Below are 15,582 nucleotides of genomic sequence, written 5' to 3'. Positions count from 1 at the left end.
CCTGGCTCCCCGGGGTGGATGGAGAGCCCAAGAATCAGCTGGACATTTCCAGGCCATCCTGAGAGACCAGAGCAGGCCAGGAAGACACCCTGTGGGCGGGATGCTGGCCGCCTGGGAGGGAGAAACACAAAGACCAGCACAGCCAGTGGGCGGCAGAGACAGGAAGAGGCCACAATGGGCCCCGGACGACCGGAGATGTCCCAATTGTTAGCGTGAGCTCTCCGCCTGTTCCCATTACGCTGCCATTCAGACCTGCTGAAGCTGGGGGGATGCCGGGCAGGAGGAGGGCCAGCAAGGTTTATGTGGCCACCACCAGCTGGGAGCTGTGGAGAAGGGTGCTTCCAGCCCCCAAGCTGGTCAGTGCTTCTAGTCTCCTAGTCAGTCATGCATTCATTCAGCCAACCAACATTCACTGGGCACCCACAATGTTCTGTGCCTCATGTAAGGCCCCGGAGGACGCTTGGCCAGAGAGCTAAGCTCCATTCAGGCAAGTCACACACGGGAGTCATCAGTCCCCGGGTGAGGTAGATTCTCCCCTGCTGGGAGAAAAGCCCTCACCAGCCCCAGCCCACAGGAAAGGCCGCGTGTGCTCCTCGTTCCCATCTTCTCTGCCCCAAACGGAACTTTCCAAACATGCTGACTTGAAAAGGACACACCTGAGAGGCATGAGCAACACTCATCAGAGCCCATTCTGCCAAGAGAAGCTTCAGTTGAGGCCCCACATGGATCTCTTAAAAGCCTCACTAGGGCCCTCGCTGCTGCGGCAGGTATCTGGGGGTGCCAGGGAGACGGGCCGGAAGCTGAGCACCAGGACCCAGGACACTGGGTCCCACAGTTCCAACTCCCGACTACAGGAGAAGGGGACATGGGACTTCTGCAAACCCCAGGACCCACAAGCCTGTCTCAGGGGAGCGGAGGCAGGGGAGGAAGCAGGGGCCCTACTGATGCCTGGAGGAAAACCTAAAGGATGGGACATGCACCTGAGTGCTTAGTGTCACTGAGCCACGTCCCTGGGGAGCCATGTTCAGTTTGCTGGCTGACACTGCCGGAGAAGGGCAAGACAATGCATCTGCACCAAACCATCTGCACCAAACCGTCCCAGCAAGTCCAGGATACGTGCATACTTGCATACACAACCCTCACACTCAAGCCAACCCCGTAGGCTCGGATGGCCGTGGTCATCTCTCCTGAGGAGTGCTGGCCTTGGCCACCCTCTGCAGGGAGAGGATGTGGTCTCCAGCTCAGGAAGCCATGCCTGCACAAGGCTGTTGCTCACATGAGCTCAGCATCTGGAAGGTTTCTCTGCAACACCTCAGACCCCACACCAGCCACTCTGACCAGCCGCCACCCAATGGAAGACGGAGCTCACACTGACTCTAACTTCAAGGCTTGGGTCTGAGGGCTCCAGGAGGGGAAGATCCAAGCAGTTCCCGGCCGAGCCCCCCACCCCACCCCAAGGAGTAGAGGTAGGACATTTGGGCACTGTCCCGCATCTCATGACCCTCAGGCTCCGTGTGGGGATGTTAGGGTTGGGAAAGAACATGAAGGGCTGGCCCAACCTGTCTTTCACAGTCTGAGACACCAGAGCCCAGATAATGGAGAGGGCCAGCTAAAGTCACACTGGCTCTCCATGCCCGGACCCCAAACTCCCAGCTACTACCCTCAGCTCTTCCACCCCAAGCCCCTCTGCAAAGCACAGCCAGTTTGAGCCCCTCTTCTCTGTCCTCCCTCCTTCTAGCAGGAGGCTGAGCAGATGAGGGTTCTGGGCTTGTGGCCCCAGACCTGAGTGATGAACGTGATGAGCACAACTGAGTAAGGGTTCGGTTCCTATAATCAGTCAACACATATTACCGATCACCCCACCCCTGCCTGGGTCCCGAGTGTCTAAGCTGGGGTGGGCAGGCCCAGAGAGGAAGGGACTACACAGTGTGAGTGTGTGTGTGAGTAGGTGTGCGGGGGGTGGCAGGGAGAGGAGAACGGGGCTGCAGGGGAAGCTGGTTCTGAGGGAAACCGGGAGGGGCAGGGAAGCCCAGGGCAGAGTCCGCTGTAGCTCTCACCTGCCCCCTCCTGTGGGCACCGGGGAGCCAGGGTCAGAGCTGAATCTGCTCAGAGGGGCTGCTCCCCGCCACCCCGAGGGAGGGGCCAGCCCCCAGACAGGTGACTTGCTTTTTCCCCTCAGGGGCCATCCTGGTCGGTGGGCAGGAGAAAGTTCGAGGCAGAGAAGGAGACGTTGTAAGTGACTCCCTGTGGGGCAGCCAGAGTGGAGGTTCTCACACTCCCTGGGTTTCTAAGGAGGGAGCACGGCGGGGGCGCCCAACACACAGGAACACAGGACGGGTCTGCAAACAGGCAGGAAGTTTTCCTGGAGCAAAACCCGTCAAAACAGAATTCTTTCGCCGGGTAATATTTTCCTCTCTGCCCCTGTCGCCCATGCTCAAACAGATCTGTTGTTGTTTTCATAATCTGGGAGAGGAAATCAAGCCCGTTCAGCAGAGACTTCAGGCGCCAAACCAAACCGCTCAGCAGATACTCCCAGCTGGCTTCCCGTTCCCCAGTGGCGGAGGCACCGTGGAAAGTTTGCGGGAGACACTGGCTTCAGGCTCCGCCACACCCCAGCTCCGCGGTACAGCCGGGAGGGCCAGGAGCAGCGCGCTCGGGCCCAGGGTATGTGCGGTGAGAGGGCCGGCAGCCGGCTGGCGCGGGGCACCCGGTGTGGGCCGGGCCCTCTGCATACGACCTTACTGAATCTGTACACCACCTATCGGGAGCCCCACTCACACGTGAGCCAACAGGCTCAAAGCAGTTGAGTAGGATGTGCCCAAGATCACAGGTGGTGAGGGGCAGGGCCAAGATCGAAACACGTGTCGCTCGGAGCCCAAAGCTCTTCCCGCTCCACTCCACCGCCTCCCTGAAACGGGTCTGGAACAGAAACATCCCAGTAACGCTCAGGGCATACAGCCTAGCACAGAATGCCCGTGCCCGAGAGCCCTGCGGCCCCTGGGAGGCTGGACTTGACCCGAGCACACATGCTCAGATGCCCCACTGATGGCTGGCAGCCCGGCCGCCGGAGGGGCAGAATCCAAACCGGGCAGCACGGATGTGGGCCTCGGGGCAAGCAGGCGGGAGTCCAGGGCACCTCTGGGGCACACGCTTACCTTCCTGTAGCTTCACACTCTGGAGGTAGAGGGGGTTCCTCAGGACGTTGCAGCGGCCCGGCTCATCCTCCTTGGTGAAGAGCAGCAGGTCCGAGTAGGCAAAGAGCGTCACCTGCATCACGACAGAGCACGCTGAACCAGCTGCTCTGCTGGCCCAGAGCCCAGGAGCCACAACCTCCCTGGGAGGTCCAGGTAAGGCGTCCTCGTCATGTCGGGCAGAGCGAGGGTCAGACTCTCAGTGTGGCCTCCGCCAAGGACAGAGAAGCGATCTGCAACCAGGACCTCCCCTTTGCGCTACAGTTTTCTATGCCTCCACTCTTGATCACAGCGGGCGGAAGGGGGGCCGGGGGATAGGATAAAATCCGACCCTCACCTTCCACGGCAGGTGGCCCCTGCAGGCCTCTCCACGGCCCACCCCCAGCCAGGCCATCTTCCTGACTACACGCCCCTGGAATCTCCAGCCCAGCACCGCTGGCTGGGCGCCACCCTCAAGCTGCGGGATGTTGGCCCATTTGCTTGTATTCTCCTCTAAACGTCTGGCTGAAAGAGCACTGCCCTTGGAGTCAGAAGTCCTGACGCTTCCCACTGGGGAGCCACGAACACGTGGTTAGGGTCCCCGAACCCTCAGCTTTGGTTTTCTCGTCTCTACGGACCGGGGAGCATCCCTGCCCAGGTCTCTCACAGACTTCTTTCACGAACCCCATGTAGACTGTGAACTGAAGCACTGTGCAGTGTGAGGTCTTATTATCACATTCCTCGAGGATAATTTTAACTGCATTAATGCAAGATTGGTCTGAGAAAAAGCCAGTTACTTCCGCTCCAAAACAGACATGTATGGAACTCGTATCTCTTTTATGCATATATATAGCCACTCCAAAAATAAAAGGAGAATGCTATTTTTAGACATTACAGGTAAACCAACAGGCATGCTCAGCATAGTTTCATGCTAAAAAAAAATCCACTTGATCCCGTAATGCCACTAAAGATTACACTGTTCTTTGTTTTGTAAATCCTGCAGTGGTCTTTAGTTAAAAGCAATGAAATCCAATTTTAGATTCTCCAAAGAAAACAAAGTGTTATTAATTATGTGAACTTCCCTGTGAGGTGTCAAACCTGACGCTTCATCCCTTCTGAGGTAAGAAGAGTCAGCCAGAGGGCTTGGCGTGCACCCCCAAAGGCCACAGCGAGTGTGTGCGGGATGGTTGCTCAAGTTTCAAAAGTTAACATGGTGACGTTTAGCTCTCCAGCTGTTAAGATGACCTGACAACTCCACCTCTACGAAACTGTAAGGATGTTCTCAACAGCATCTTTGTGATAAAAAAAGAAAAGAACACAGATGTCCATCAACAGAGGATGGATAAAATAAATTATCTTCATATGGTAGAATTTTATGCAACTATTAAAAGAATAAAGTAAAGCTCTGTGGACAGAAATGCGGGCAGAAATCTGCCCACAGAGTGCCCGCATTGCACTATGTAAGCCAAAGAGTGCAATGTGCAAAAATGCCTACAACATAATCCAATTTTGTAAAATAAAACTGTAAATGTGTACATTTTTTAAATGTCTAAGATACCACACTCTTCGCTGGGGAGCAGAATTTCACTTCCTATATTTCTGTTTAATTTGCATTGTATGACAAGAGAGTCTATTAGTTTTGTGATTAAAAATATATACATATTTTTCAAAGGACCCCTTGACACCTTGAGCACAGTGCAGAGAAGTTTGAAGGAAGGAAGCTGGGCCACAGGGATAATAGGGGTGTCCTGGAGCAGGAGGCTCTCAGGGGCCCTAGCTTCTCCAAGGGGGACCAAACACAAGAGCTCCGGAACCGTGGGCTGGGAGGGATCCTGGCAGTGACTCTCTCCAGACCCCTTCCAAACCACAGTCCTGACCCAACAGAGCCTAAAAGAAGTCCCCATCTGTTAAGTTCTTTCTTTCTGCTCAGTGGATTCTTACTTGTAAATAACATCACTGCCTTCATTTATAGATGGGGACCCTGCAGCTCAGAGAGGTTAAGTGACCTGTCCAAGGCCACACAGCCAGGGACATTGCCCAGGTCTGGCTGACCCCAAAGCTCCCCTAATATGGAGAGGTAGCAAGAAGCCTACAGCTGTCCTGCCCCTGAATGTGAAAGAATCCAAGCAGGGACCAAAACAGAAAAGCAAAGGAGACCCAAAGTAAAGCTAAGGGAGGGGAAGAAAATGATCTGAGAGCTGAGAAGGATCTGAGGGGTTGACTCTCTGAGCAAACCTGCAGGCTTTCCCACTCAGAAGAAATCTGGCGGTCACCTCCGGACCCATAGGGAAGCTGGCCAGGGAAGGGTCGGCGGGGGGCAGGCTGTCAGGAACGTAAAATGTCAAAAAATGTCCCAGCCTCCAAGAGAGCTAGGTGGATGGCAACCAGGGAAGACCATGGGCAAGGTGAGAAAAGCTGCAGGCCACCGCTCTGGCCCCAATTCCCAGAGCTGAGAATGTGGTCTAGACAGGAAGTGATTAAGGCATGAATGAAGAATTTCCCGAGGGTCGGGTCAGGGAAAGGACAGAGATGGCACACAGCTGGAGGCAGGGCAGAGGGGCAAGCGTGCCAGGTGGGCCCCTCTCCCTTGTCACCAGCATCCAGAAGGAGCTGCAGCGGCCCACAGGGGAGTGATGCCCATCTCCAAGGCCCAGTTACCTGCTGACTTCCACAACAGGCCATGGGAGCCGCCAGGTATCTTCCCCACACCTGCTCCAAGGATACATCTGCTTTCCCAGAGGCTCAAGGGTTTTGCTTGGTTAGGAAATCCTTGCAACTTGGAGGTTCACTTCTCCCAGGTAGCCCTAACTGAGCTTTCTCTGGAGATCTTGCCTAAAGGCAGACCTTGGTGCCTTAGTTAATGGTAAACTCAGTGAGTCAGTGCATAAAGTAAGGGTGTGTCTATCTTGTGCCCCATAGTTCCCCTGTGACCTTGAGTGCAGGGCCTGGCTACATGGTAGATACTCAACAGCTATTGTTCGAACATGTAAGCGAGGCTCCGCCATAATGCTGATTTGATCTCAGGGCACGTTACTCAAGTGTGTGACTTCTGGGAGGGGGTATGATGTGGGGCAGCCCAGTGTGAGACTGCATCAGCTCACAGACATTAGCCAACTGGAGCATGCTCGGAGAAGAGATGGGAAGAAGAACAAGGGGAGAACATTCCAGGAATAAAGATTTCTGTTACGGGTAAGGGAGAACTTTCGACAATTTAGCCCTCTCCAAGTAACAAAACCTATGCCTGGAGGGGCTGCCTCTGCAGATCAAAAACTGGCTGGAAAACCTTCAGCTGGAAAGTTACAGAGAAGCAGTCAGAACGGACGACTTCAGAGGGCCCAACCAATACTGCAATCCTACAAACTTATCCAAGTACCTCTTGAATTGGTTCATATTTTTGACCTGAAGGTACCAAGATCCATGTACTGGCTTCCCAGCATATTTCATGAAAAAGAAATATATTGGGGCACCTGGGTGGCTTAGATGGTTCAGCGTCTGCCTTCAGCTCAGGTCATGATCCCAGGGTCCTGGGATCGAGCCCCACATCGGGCTCCTGGCTCAGCGAGGAGCCTGCTTCTCCCTCTCCCTCTGCCTCTCTCTCTGCTCATGCTTTCTCTCTCTCTCTGTATCTCTGTGTCTCAAATGAATAAATAAAATCTTAAAAAAAAAAGAAAAAAGAAAAAAGAAAAAGAAATATATTTACTTTGTCTTCAAATCACTTCCTTCAATCCTCAAAAGGGATATCTTAATTCTAAGACTCCAAAGATCCACTAAACAAAGATTTTTTGGACAGATTGTAAATATAATCAGGCTATGGCTCCAGTCTGTGCTTGCCAGTCTGTTTTTCAACAAACATGCCAGAGGCAGCGTGAGAAAGCAGTGCTGAGCCAGAGATCCAACTGCTAAAGTTGGCTCTGTCCCTAATGAGCCTTGAGACCCTTGGGTTCCAGTTAATCTCACTGGAGCCTCAGCTTCCTCATCTGTAGAATGGGGACAACCGGGCCTCTCATGAGGATGCTGCAGGAGCTAATTTAAGATCTACTATGTAAAATGCATGCACCGTGAGAATACACAGCAAGTGCTCGGTGTTTGAGCACCTAATGGTGAGAGGACAAACAAAAGAGCAAATTTAGGCAGACGTGTGTATTTCAGGATTGCTGCCATTTCTGCCTTCTTCTGGGTCTTGTGAATTTGTAGCCACACCTCACTTTCTGACCCTTGGCCACCTGACTTAGCTCCATCACACACTTACTCATCAAGCCCAGCTCCAAGAGACTTCTTGTTCCTAAAACTCAAACCACCCCACCAAGATGAAGTTTTACTCTCTCAGAGGCAACTCAGAAGATATGCCAAAGTTCCTAAGAAAGCTCCTCAAGAGGAAGTCCAGAAATGTAGTGAGCAATGCCCATGGGGTAGAAATAAGCATGCGGTCTCCCCGGGGAGAAAGAGAGAATGCTCCTTTGCAACACACGAGTTCTGGTCCCCTTGTCGAGAAAAAACAAAAGCAGCCTCCTGCTTAGCCACAATTACACAGAAGGTCGCAGAACGCTGAGGCTGAACGGGCCCTTAGAGATCAGCTAACCTCAGCTGCCTCAAAGACACACACTACCACTGGCTCAGAGGAGAACAAACCAGATCATTGCACTACCCACAAGCTGCCACTCAGCTCAGCCAAGCCCCACGGCCGGCCTGATGAGCAGCAAGCCCCCAGATAGGCCAGTCAGATCCCAGGGCTCCAACTTTGGTGCCAAGTAGATTTCACAGGCCCGAGCCAACTCTGGGGATTGTGGGGGGAGGGAAATTCCCCCAGTTAGAGATGAACAGAGGCCAGCTCCCAGGCAGAACGGCGTGATCTCCACACCCAGGCCTCTGCTGGCAGAGCGAGAGCCCAGAAGAAATCACAGACTTACTCCTTAGAAGAGGATTTGGGATTTGGGTAAATACAGACCTGGAAAACCTGAGTAACTGACGCTCCTTCAAAAATTCTCTTTGGCTAGGGGCGCCTGGGTGGCTCAGTTGGTTAAGCGACTGCCTTCGGCTCAGGTCATGATCCTGGAGTCCCGGGATCGAGTCCCGCATCGGGCTCCCTGCTCGGCGGGGGGTCTGCTTCTCCCTCTGACCCGCTTCCCTCTCGTGCTCTCTGTCTCTCATTCTCTCTCTCAAATAAATAAATAAAATCTTTAAAAAAAAAAAATTCTCTTTGGCTAATAGCTCCAATCTTCTTACCTACGAAGTCATTCATCACAGCCAGGGTAAACTACCACCTCTCCTGCTCCTTAGAGGAAGTTGGGATAAACAATGCGATGTCTTGTGGGGCTGGGGAAACTTTCTAACCATCAAAGATGGACTAAACAGCTTTGAGAGGTGGTGAGCTCCCCATCACTGGAAATGTACAAAAACAAGATGGGTAGCCATTTGGTAAGGAGGGGGATGGACGGGGATGGAGGTGGAAGACTTCAGGATTTTTCTACCCTGAGACTGTACAATTCTAAGACCATGAGGAAGAGAAAAGTTAGGGGCCTGGAGGATGTCGGTGAAGCCACACGTGTAAGCCTTACCTCAACAGCCTTGTTCCTCCCCTCGTATAGCCGCAGCTCCTCAGACAACAGGAGAGTCCGGGCAGGGTTACAGAGATCTAAAGGCTGAACACAACGCAGGCAGTTCAGAGAGGCCCAGTGGAGATGGGGTGTGGGGGGAGGCAGCTTGCCAGAGCCAGCCACAGAGAACCCTCTCGACTGACTGAAAGAAGCCTCCAGCACCACGCCCCCCCCCACCCCTGAGAGCCCACACGCCCCCTCACACACAGGTGGAAACAGAAAGACAGATGCTCTTGTCCTGGCCGGAACTGTCGCTGCCACCTTCCCCACCAAGCCCCACTGTAAGAGCCAGGCTCTGGCAGGAAGTCCAACCACACGTTTAGGCACTCACAGACCTCCCCCAAGCTCCCCGACTCCGCTGGGCTCCGGGGGGCCCCCCCAGCCCCCACTCTCCTCCATCTGTCCCATTCCAGCCTCACGGGGAAAGTCCCTGCTGCCAGGCCCCAGATCCTGAGAGCCTCATGCCAGATATGGTCACTTTGGTCCCTTCAGAGCCAGGCCGGTCCCTGCTCTACATGCATAACATGCTTGAGTTAAGGGACTCCTTCCCAGCAAGCAGTCCCCAGGGACCAATTCTCACCCAAACTTCTCACCCACCCTATCATCCTCCCCCGTCCCCGCTCAGGAGCCCCTGCCCCCTGCCCAGCCCAGAGAAAGCTCCCTAAGATCTGGATGACCCAGCAGGGCTTATCCTGGGTGAATGCATATTTATAACATGGCTTCTAGGTACCTGACACCAAGCAAGGTGCTGGAAGAAAGATAATGAAGCAAATGTCCACTACGTACAAGCCCCTGGATGGATCTCACGAAGAATGTGAGGTGAAAGAAGCAAGGCCCCAGAAGAGGCCAAACAAAACACGTTCTCCAGGAAAGCACACAGAGGTGATCAAAGTAAAGGGAAGCAAGGAAATGACTATCAGGGAGTCGAGCTCGAGCTCGCGGGTAGGCGCAGCAGGGAGGAGGGCACTGGGATCGGGAGGAAACGTTTGGCCTCTGGAGTGGCAGCCACGGCCTACAGCTTTATCTCAGTGGACACCCGCTTTACAACAATTGGTTCAACTGTGTATTTGTTAGGCCGTTTTGGGTTTATGTACTTTACAATTTAAACGTTATTATAACTTTCTGAAAACGAGTTTTCATTTTCTGTAAAGATTTTAAAAGGAAAATGAAAAATAACTCCTGTGGATGCCAAGAGCTTTGTGGTCCCGTCCTGAGAAAGAGAAGAGACCAAAAGAAAGGCGGGAGCCATCTGAGGAAAGGGGTGTCACCCACCAGAGGTTCATGCAGAGGGAAGGCGTGGTCAGAAATTAAGCCCCTGGACTGTGTCTCCTCTAGGTTGCTGATGAGAGGACCAACTAACACGGTCTTTCTGGAAAGCCATTTGTCAATATATATAAAGAGCCTTTGACATGTTTATGATGCATGACACTGTCATGTCACTTCCAGGCCTCTCTCCCAAGGAAAATAATCAAAGGGGCAATTCATGCACAAGGATTTTCATCACAGAGTTGTTTGCAATAGCAAAGGAAGGAGACAGAAGTCTATCTGAACAGAGAGCTAGTTAAATAAACACATGTCCGTGAGCTAGAATAGTGTGCAGCTACTACAGATCAAAGGCTCGGAGAGTATTTAGTGGACGCGGGGAACGTTCCTGCTGCAACTTTCATTTAAAAAAGGCAAAAGGATAGAAAAAGTGCACTAGGAGGCTGCTCGGTTTTCCTTCTGAAGTGTGTACATGCACACAGAAAACACACCTATGTGTTCACACTAATGGCGTCTGGGGGATGGAAGCCATAGAGGTTTGGAAATGGAGAGGAAGAGAAGGAAGAAGCAGAGGGAGAAGTAGGAGAAGGGGATGGAAATGAGTCTCAGGCCACCAGCTAATACTGGCCAGACACGTTTGCTAAGACCGAGGAGACCAGACAGGACGCCAGACTTCAAGGCTCTCCCTTGGTCATTTCCAAACAACAAACCACTGGATGGGCCAGAGAGCAGAAGCCTCAGCAAGCAGGCCCCATGGGAATGCCAACTAGGAACTGTAGTGAGCCTGCCCTGTCCCCAGAGGAAGGGAAAACTGGGAGAGGGGGCAGGGAGAAGAGCCCCTCTTTGCTCGGCTTCCCTGCCCCCGCTCTCCTGGTCCTCCCCTGGAAACCTCTGCTCCCTCAGTATAACCCCCAGAAGCCTGAGCACCTGAAGTCATTTCTTTCCCCAAAGGGAACCCTTCTGGAATGATCCTGGGGTGAAGGACCTTCCTCTTTCTCATCTCACGAGGGAGCCCTTGGGGCCAACCACTAGCTCACCTGAACAAAGACCGGGAACACCAGGACCTTGGGGGCCAGGGTGACGTAGGTGCCATAGCTTGAGTGTGGGGTGTGCGGCCTCATGACCGGGCAGTTCTGGTAGTTGCCGTGGCCTTTCATGGTCTGCACTGTCTTCATCAGCCGGGACTTCTTCCCCAGGCCTGCGTAGGACTTCCCTTTACTGGGACTACCTGATTCTGGGGAACAGAAATGGGGGACCATGAGGCATTTCCACGTAAAGGCATCCCCTCTGCAGAAAGAGAGAACACAGACACGGCCAGCCCATGTATGCTACATGCCAGGCCCTATGCAAGCTACTGAACACAGAGGGAGGCCTCAGAAGGGTCTCAGGCCACAGGGAAATCCCTCACACTCTAGTGGGAGTTACTGACCCATAAAGAAGCGACTCTGGGACTCAGATGGAGCCAGGAACCACCAACTAGGATGGAGGCAGCAGTCCCCGTCTCGTGTCTGGTGCCCGAGTCAGACCTATCAGTTTGGCCTCGTGTTTTTCAAAATCAGGAAATTTCTCTCATATTTGAGAAATCAGAAGATCTGACCTCACCGGACCCACAGTCCCACATAGAACAATCGGACACGCCGACACCAAGCCCCACGGCTCCCTCTGCGTGCCCAGTGTAGCTCACCTGTTCCCTCGCCTTCCAGGTCCCACGGACAGAAGGCCTGGAGGTCCAGTGGTAGCAGAGACAGAGGACTTTCCTAGGCTGTATTGGAGCCTGCCCTCTATTAGCCACAGGGCGGCCTGGCTCCGCCTATGTCAGTCTAAAATAAGGAGTGGCACCTGCTAGCCCAGTTCTCGGGAAAGAACACGAGCTCTGAGGCCGTATGGCTGTGCCCAGTCCCCACTCCTCTGCTTACTAGCTTGGTGACCTTCAGCCACTCACTTCTCCCCCTTAGAGTCTTGGTTTCCTCAGCTGCAGTAACAGTACCAAGTTCATTGGGTTGCTGTGAGGATTCAGGGAGATGCTCAAGGAAAGCCCTAGAACAACGCCTGGGATCTGGTACGTGCACAACAAAGGTTAGCTGCTAACTTAATGTGGCTCGTGTTGTTGTGGTCCTCTACTCAGAAAAGCAAGTTAATCAGGTGCCCCACAGACTCTGAAAATCCTAGGCTTCACTGAAGTCAGAAGGTACTCTGGTTGGCCAACTCACACTCTATTCTAATCAGAAAAAGGACACAGAGAGAGAGAAACACTTCAGGGAAGAGAGCAGAAGGCTGCATGGCTGGGGTTCCTCTTTAAGGGGATGCTGCTGGACACAAACCCCACGCTGAACAAGAGATAGCATGCAGGTTTTTATTGGGTCCTGTCCACTGAGCAGAGGAACAAGACACAGAGTAGCTAAAAAGTCAGGGATTCTTGGGTGCAAGCAGGTAGGAGGCCAAGTGCATTGCATTCGGGCTCCGTAAATACCTGGGCCGCCTCTGGGGGGGCTCCTGCTGCTAGGTGGGCAACTGACCCCAATGCCTGGCCTACGTCCCAGGACCCAGGCATCCTTCCACCACCCCCCGAGGCCCAGCAGCCAGGGGGTGAACAGGTGGTCCGAGTCCAGCTACATCTCGGGGGAAGCTCCCCACCAACGCGAGGTCCCTGGCCTCAGAGGAAAAACTCAGCTCAGAAGATCTCACACTTACTTCCTCCGCCCACCACATGCCCCTTCTCACCGAGCCGGGTGAGAAAAACAAGCCAGATCCCCATCACAAGTGACCACCGATCAGAGCCATCACAGCCGTATCTTAGGGCAGGACTCAAACCATAATAACTTAAACCACTTCCTGCCTCTTCAAGCAGTGGCTTAGAGAAGAGTAGAAAGAATGTGAGCCCACGGGCTGGGGAAGGGAGCGGGGACCGGGGAGGATGGATGCATGGAAGCAGTTCCACAGCCCCTCCTCTGATCTGGCCCCCGACCTCAGCCCCAGAGGGGTGTGTGTGCTGCCAGGCCTCTCCTCTTTGCTGAAAGAACCCATCCTGTGTCTCCAGATCTGCCCTGGATTTGAGCTGGAAAAGACACTTGAATTTGAGCCCTGGGTGACCTGCCCGAGGACACTTGACCAGTATAAGGTATAGAGCAAGATGGACCCAACATATGCAGCGGTCACGCCTGAGAGCCCCATCTCCACACACCCCTGGATAACTTGTGGCAAGTGGGCGTGGCTCTCCAAAATGGATTTTCTGAAGTACCTCTTTTTTAAAACCAGCCCGGGTTGCAACCCAGCTACTGAGCTCTGTGAAGTCAAACTCCTTGACTTCCCACCTTAACATCCCCTGGTCCAAACCCCCACATCACCTGCTCCACTGACCAAACACAATAATTACTCAGCTTTGCTCCGGCTTCCAAGGCGAGCCCTGGCAGCCATCCCGCTCTGGTCCTGGAGAATCTGAGGCTCGGCCCCTTCGCAGTGCAGGGGACAACGCTGAGGGCACCAGCGGCCCCAGGGAATATGTCAACTACAAGCAGCAAGCGCCCTAGGCCTCAGAAGGGCACCAGACACCGCTCAACTCTGGATGGCTCAACCTGCCCCTGCAAAAGGAGGCCAGGCGGCCCAGCCAGAGGAGGAGGCAGAAGTCAACACCATGGTGACCGCCCCGGGCCTCTGAAGAACCCCGAGTGTGTTTAAGGGAAGGTTCAGTCCCACCCCTTCCTCTGAACTCCAGGACTGGGAGCTGTGAAGACTTGATTGCTGATAAAGAGCCAAGATATCCTTGCATACCAAAAACAGCCATTACTGTGAAGAGCAAATGAAGGAAGGTCAAGTTCTTAATCCAATGCCTTCAAAAAGCTACCACTGTTGTGGACACTCTCACATCTCCTTGTCCCTCTCTCTCCGTGGCCTAGATGACTATGTCCTTGGTTCACTCAATACTGTATTCTCAGAGGGGAATCAAAACGCGGACCCCGGATGGGAGGGCTCCGAGAGGCACGTGTCAGGCCGAGAAGGACTCGATCCCACATCACCGGCCCACCGCGAGCAGCAGGCTCTCCAGCTCCTGAGCTCCGTGATCAGCCTTCAAAGCCCAGCAGCAACCAGCCAGGGTCATTCTCCTTCACTCGGTCACTCGGCTGAAATTCTACTGAGTACCTGATGTCTGCCACACACCAGGGCCAGCACCGGGTCCTCAGAGATGAGTCGGCCGAGGCCCTGCCTTAATGAAGTCACCGTTTAGCAGTGACACCCCACTCTAACCTAATGCGCTGACTAAAAGCTTTTTAAGAACTCAGTGTTGAATAACTATCAGACTCCTCTCCAGAAGGAACACAGATGCATTTCCAACAGACCAGGCTCATCCATCCAAATGGCCTACCCTAGAGGGAATGCAGATGCCTTCCATCAGCAGCTCTGGGCCTGATGGGAGCCCTTTCCCCCCAACCCCCAAAGGCCCAGGCATTCTTCCAAGTACCCGCTACAAGCCAGCATCGACTTCACACCACGGATGGGGAGGGCGGCAAGGAAGTGAGTCTGCAAACGGCTGGGAAAAGGCCCCTCTCAAGGAAGGAAGTCACCAGGCATTCTGTAGGCACTAGAGAAAAGGCTCGAGCATAGGACCACCAGGCAAGGCTGGTCCCCACCTTCCAGATACCAGCTGGACTTGAGTCAGCTGGACCCCGGCAGGCACGTGGAGGGCCTTCCAGAATGCCCTACCAGTTCCAGCACCAAGACTGGTATCTCAGGCGTCCTGAGGGGGCCCTGGTTTTGAGCTCAGCTTCTCCCCTTGGCTCTTAAAACACAGGGCCAAGATTCAAAGGCCAAAGGAGAAGAACGGGTACAGAGACGCCCTTGCAGTTCAAGGACAGCCATCTTCTGTGTAGCCTCCCTCCATGGGCACACTCCCTACTCACAGTCTCTCCTTTACCCCTCCCGACAACTCTCTGAGGTGGGAACTGTCAGCCCCAGTTTATAGATGAAGAAACTGAACTCCCTGAGGCTCAGGGAGGGGACGTGGATTGTTCACAATCATGCAACTCCGAGTTGAGCCCTCCATGCCCCTGTTTTGAGCGGGCCCGACCAGGTATGGCACCTAACACATATCGGTTGCTCAGTAAAATGGAATGAGTCCCAATCGAATGCCGGAATCCTGAACACCACCTCCTAGACTGCTGTGGGAAGACCCCTTCTTCCTGCTTGTTCAGGCTCCAAGGAGGAAAGATACTGGTTCAGGGAGGGAGAACGGGTATGGAGGGGAAAGAGAGTCCGTGTCAATGTGCGGGGCTCCGGACGGCTGACCTCACATCTCTCTGGGGCTTGGAGGGCACAGCAGCGGAGGACAGACCCACCTTCGGGGATGGCATCCTCCTGGTACACAGGCCGCAGCAGCTGCAAAAGAAGACAGAAGAATCACCTCAGCCCCAGGAACGGGGAGGGACAACTAGGCAGGCTGCTCACCCACAGCCTAGCCATAGGAAGGGAGCACCTCAGGGCACAAGACCCAGCAGCCCTGGCTAAGGAGCAGAGGGTGGTGCTTGGAGGGATTACAGATTCCAGAATCCTCTAGAATGTTA

At 53.9% G+C, this 15,582-nt stretch overlaps 1 protein-coding gene across 7 annotated transcripts in view; it reads right to left on the bottom strand.

Moving 5' to 3' along the window:
- Window positions 1-15,582, bottom strand: part of RGS3 (regulator of G protein signaling 3) — a 117,541-nt gene that overhangs the window by 62,106 nt on the left and 39,853 nt on the right. For all 7 annotated transcript variants that reach the window (XM_064579320.1, XM_064579321.1, XM_045882986.3 and 4 more), the window contains 4 exons: window positions 15,358-15,397; window positions 11,065-11,261; window positions 8,726-8,809; window positions 3,156-3,267 (listed from right to left, as the gene is read on the bottom strand). In XM_064579320.1, the coding sequence (XP_064435390.1) occupies window positions 3,156-3,267; window positions 8,726-8,809; window positions 11,065-11,261; window positions 15,358-15,397 (433 nt within the window). The remainder of the gene's footprint in view (window positions 1-3,155; window positions 3,268-8,725; window positions 8,810-11,064; window positions 11,262-15,357; window positions 15,398-15,582) is intronic.

The sequence above is a fragment of the Mirounga angustirostris genome, unplaced genomic scaffold, assembly GCF_029215605.1.
Source record: "Mirounga angustirostris isolate CCGP_5_RB_7025 unplaced genomic scaffold, mMirAng1.0.hap1 SCAF_15, whole genome shotgun sequence".
In the NCBI taxonomy this organism is placed as follows: Eukaryota; Metazoa; Chordata; class Mammalia; order Carnivora; family Phocidae; genus Mirounga; species Mirounga angustirostris.
This window is presented reverse-complemented; position numbering and strand designations above follow the sequence as displayed.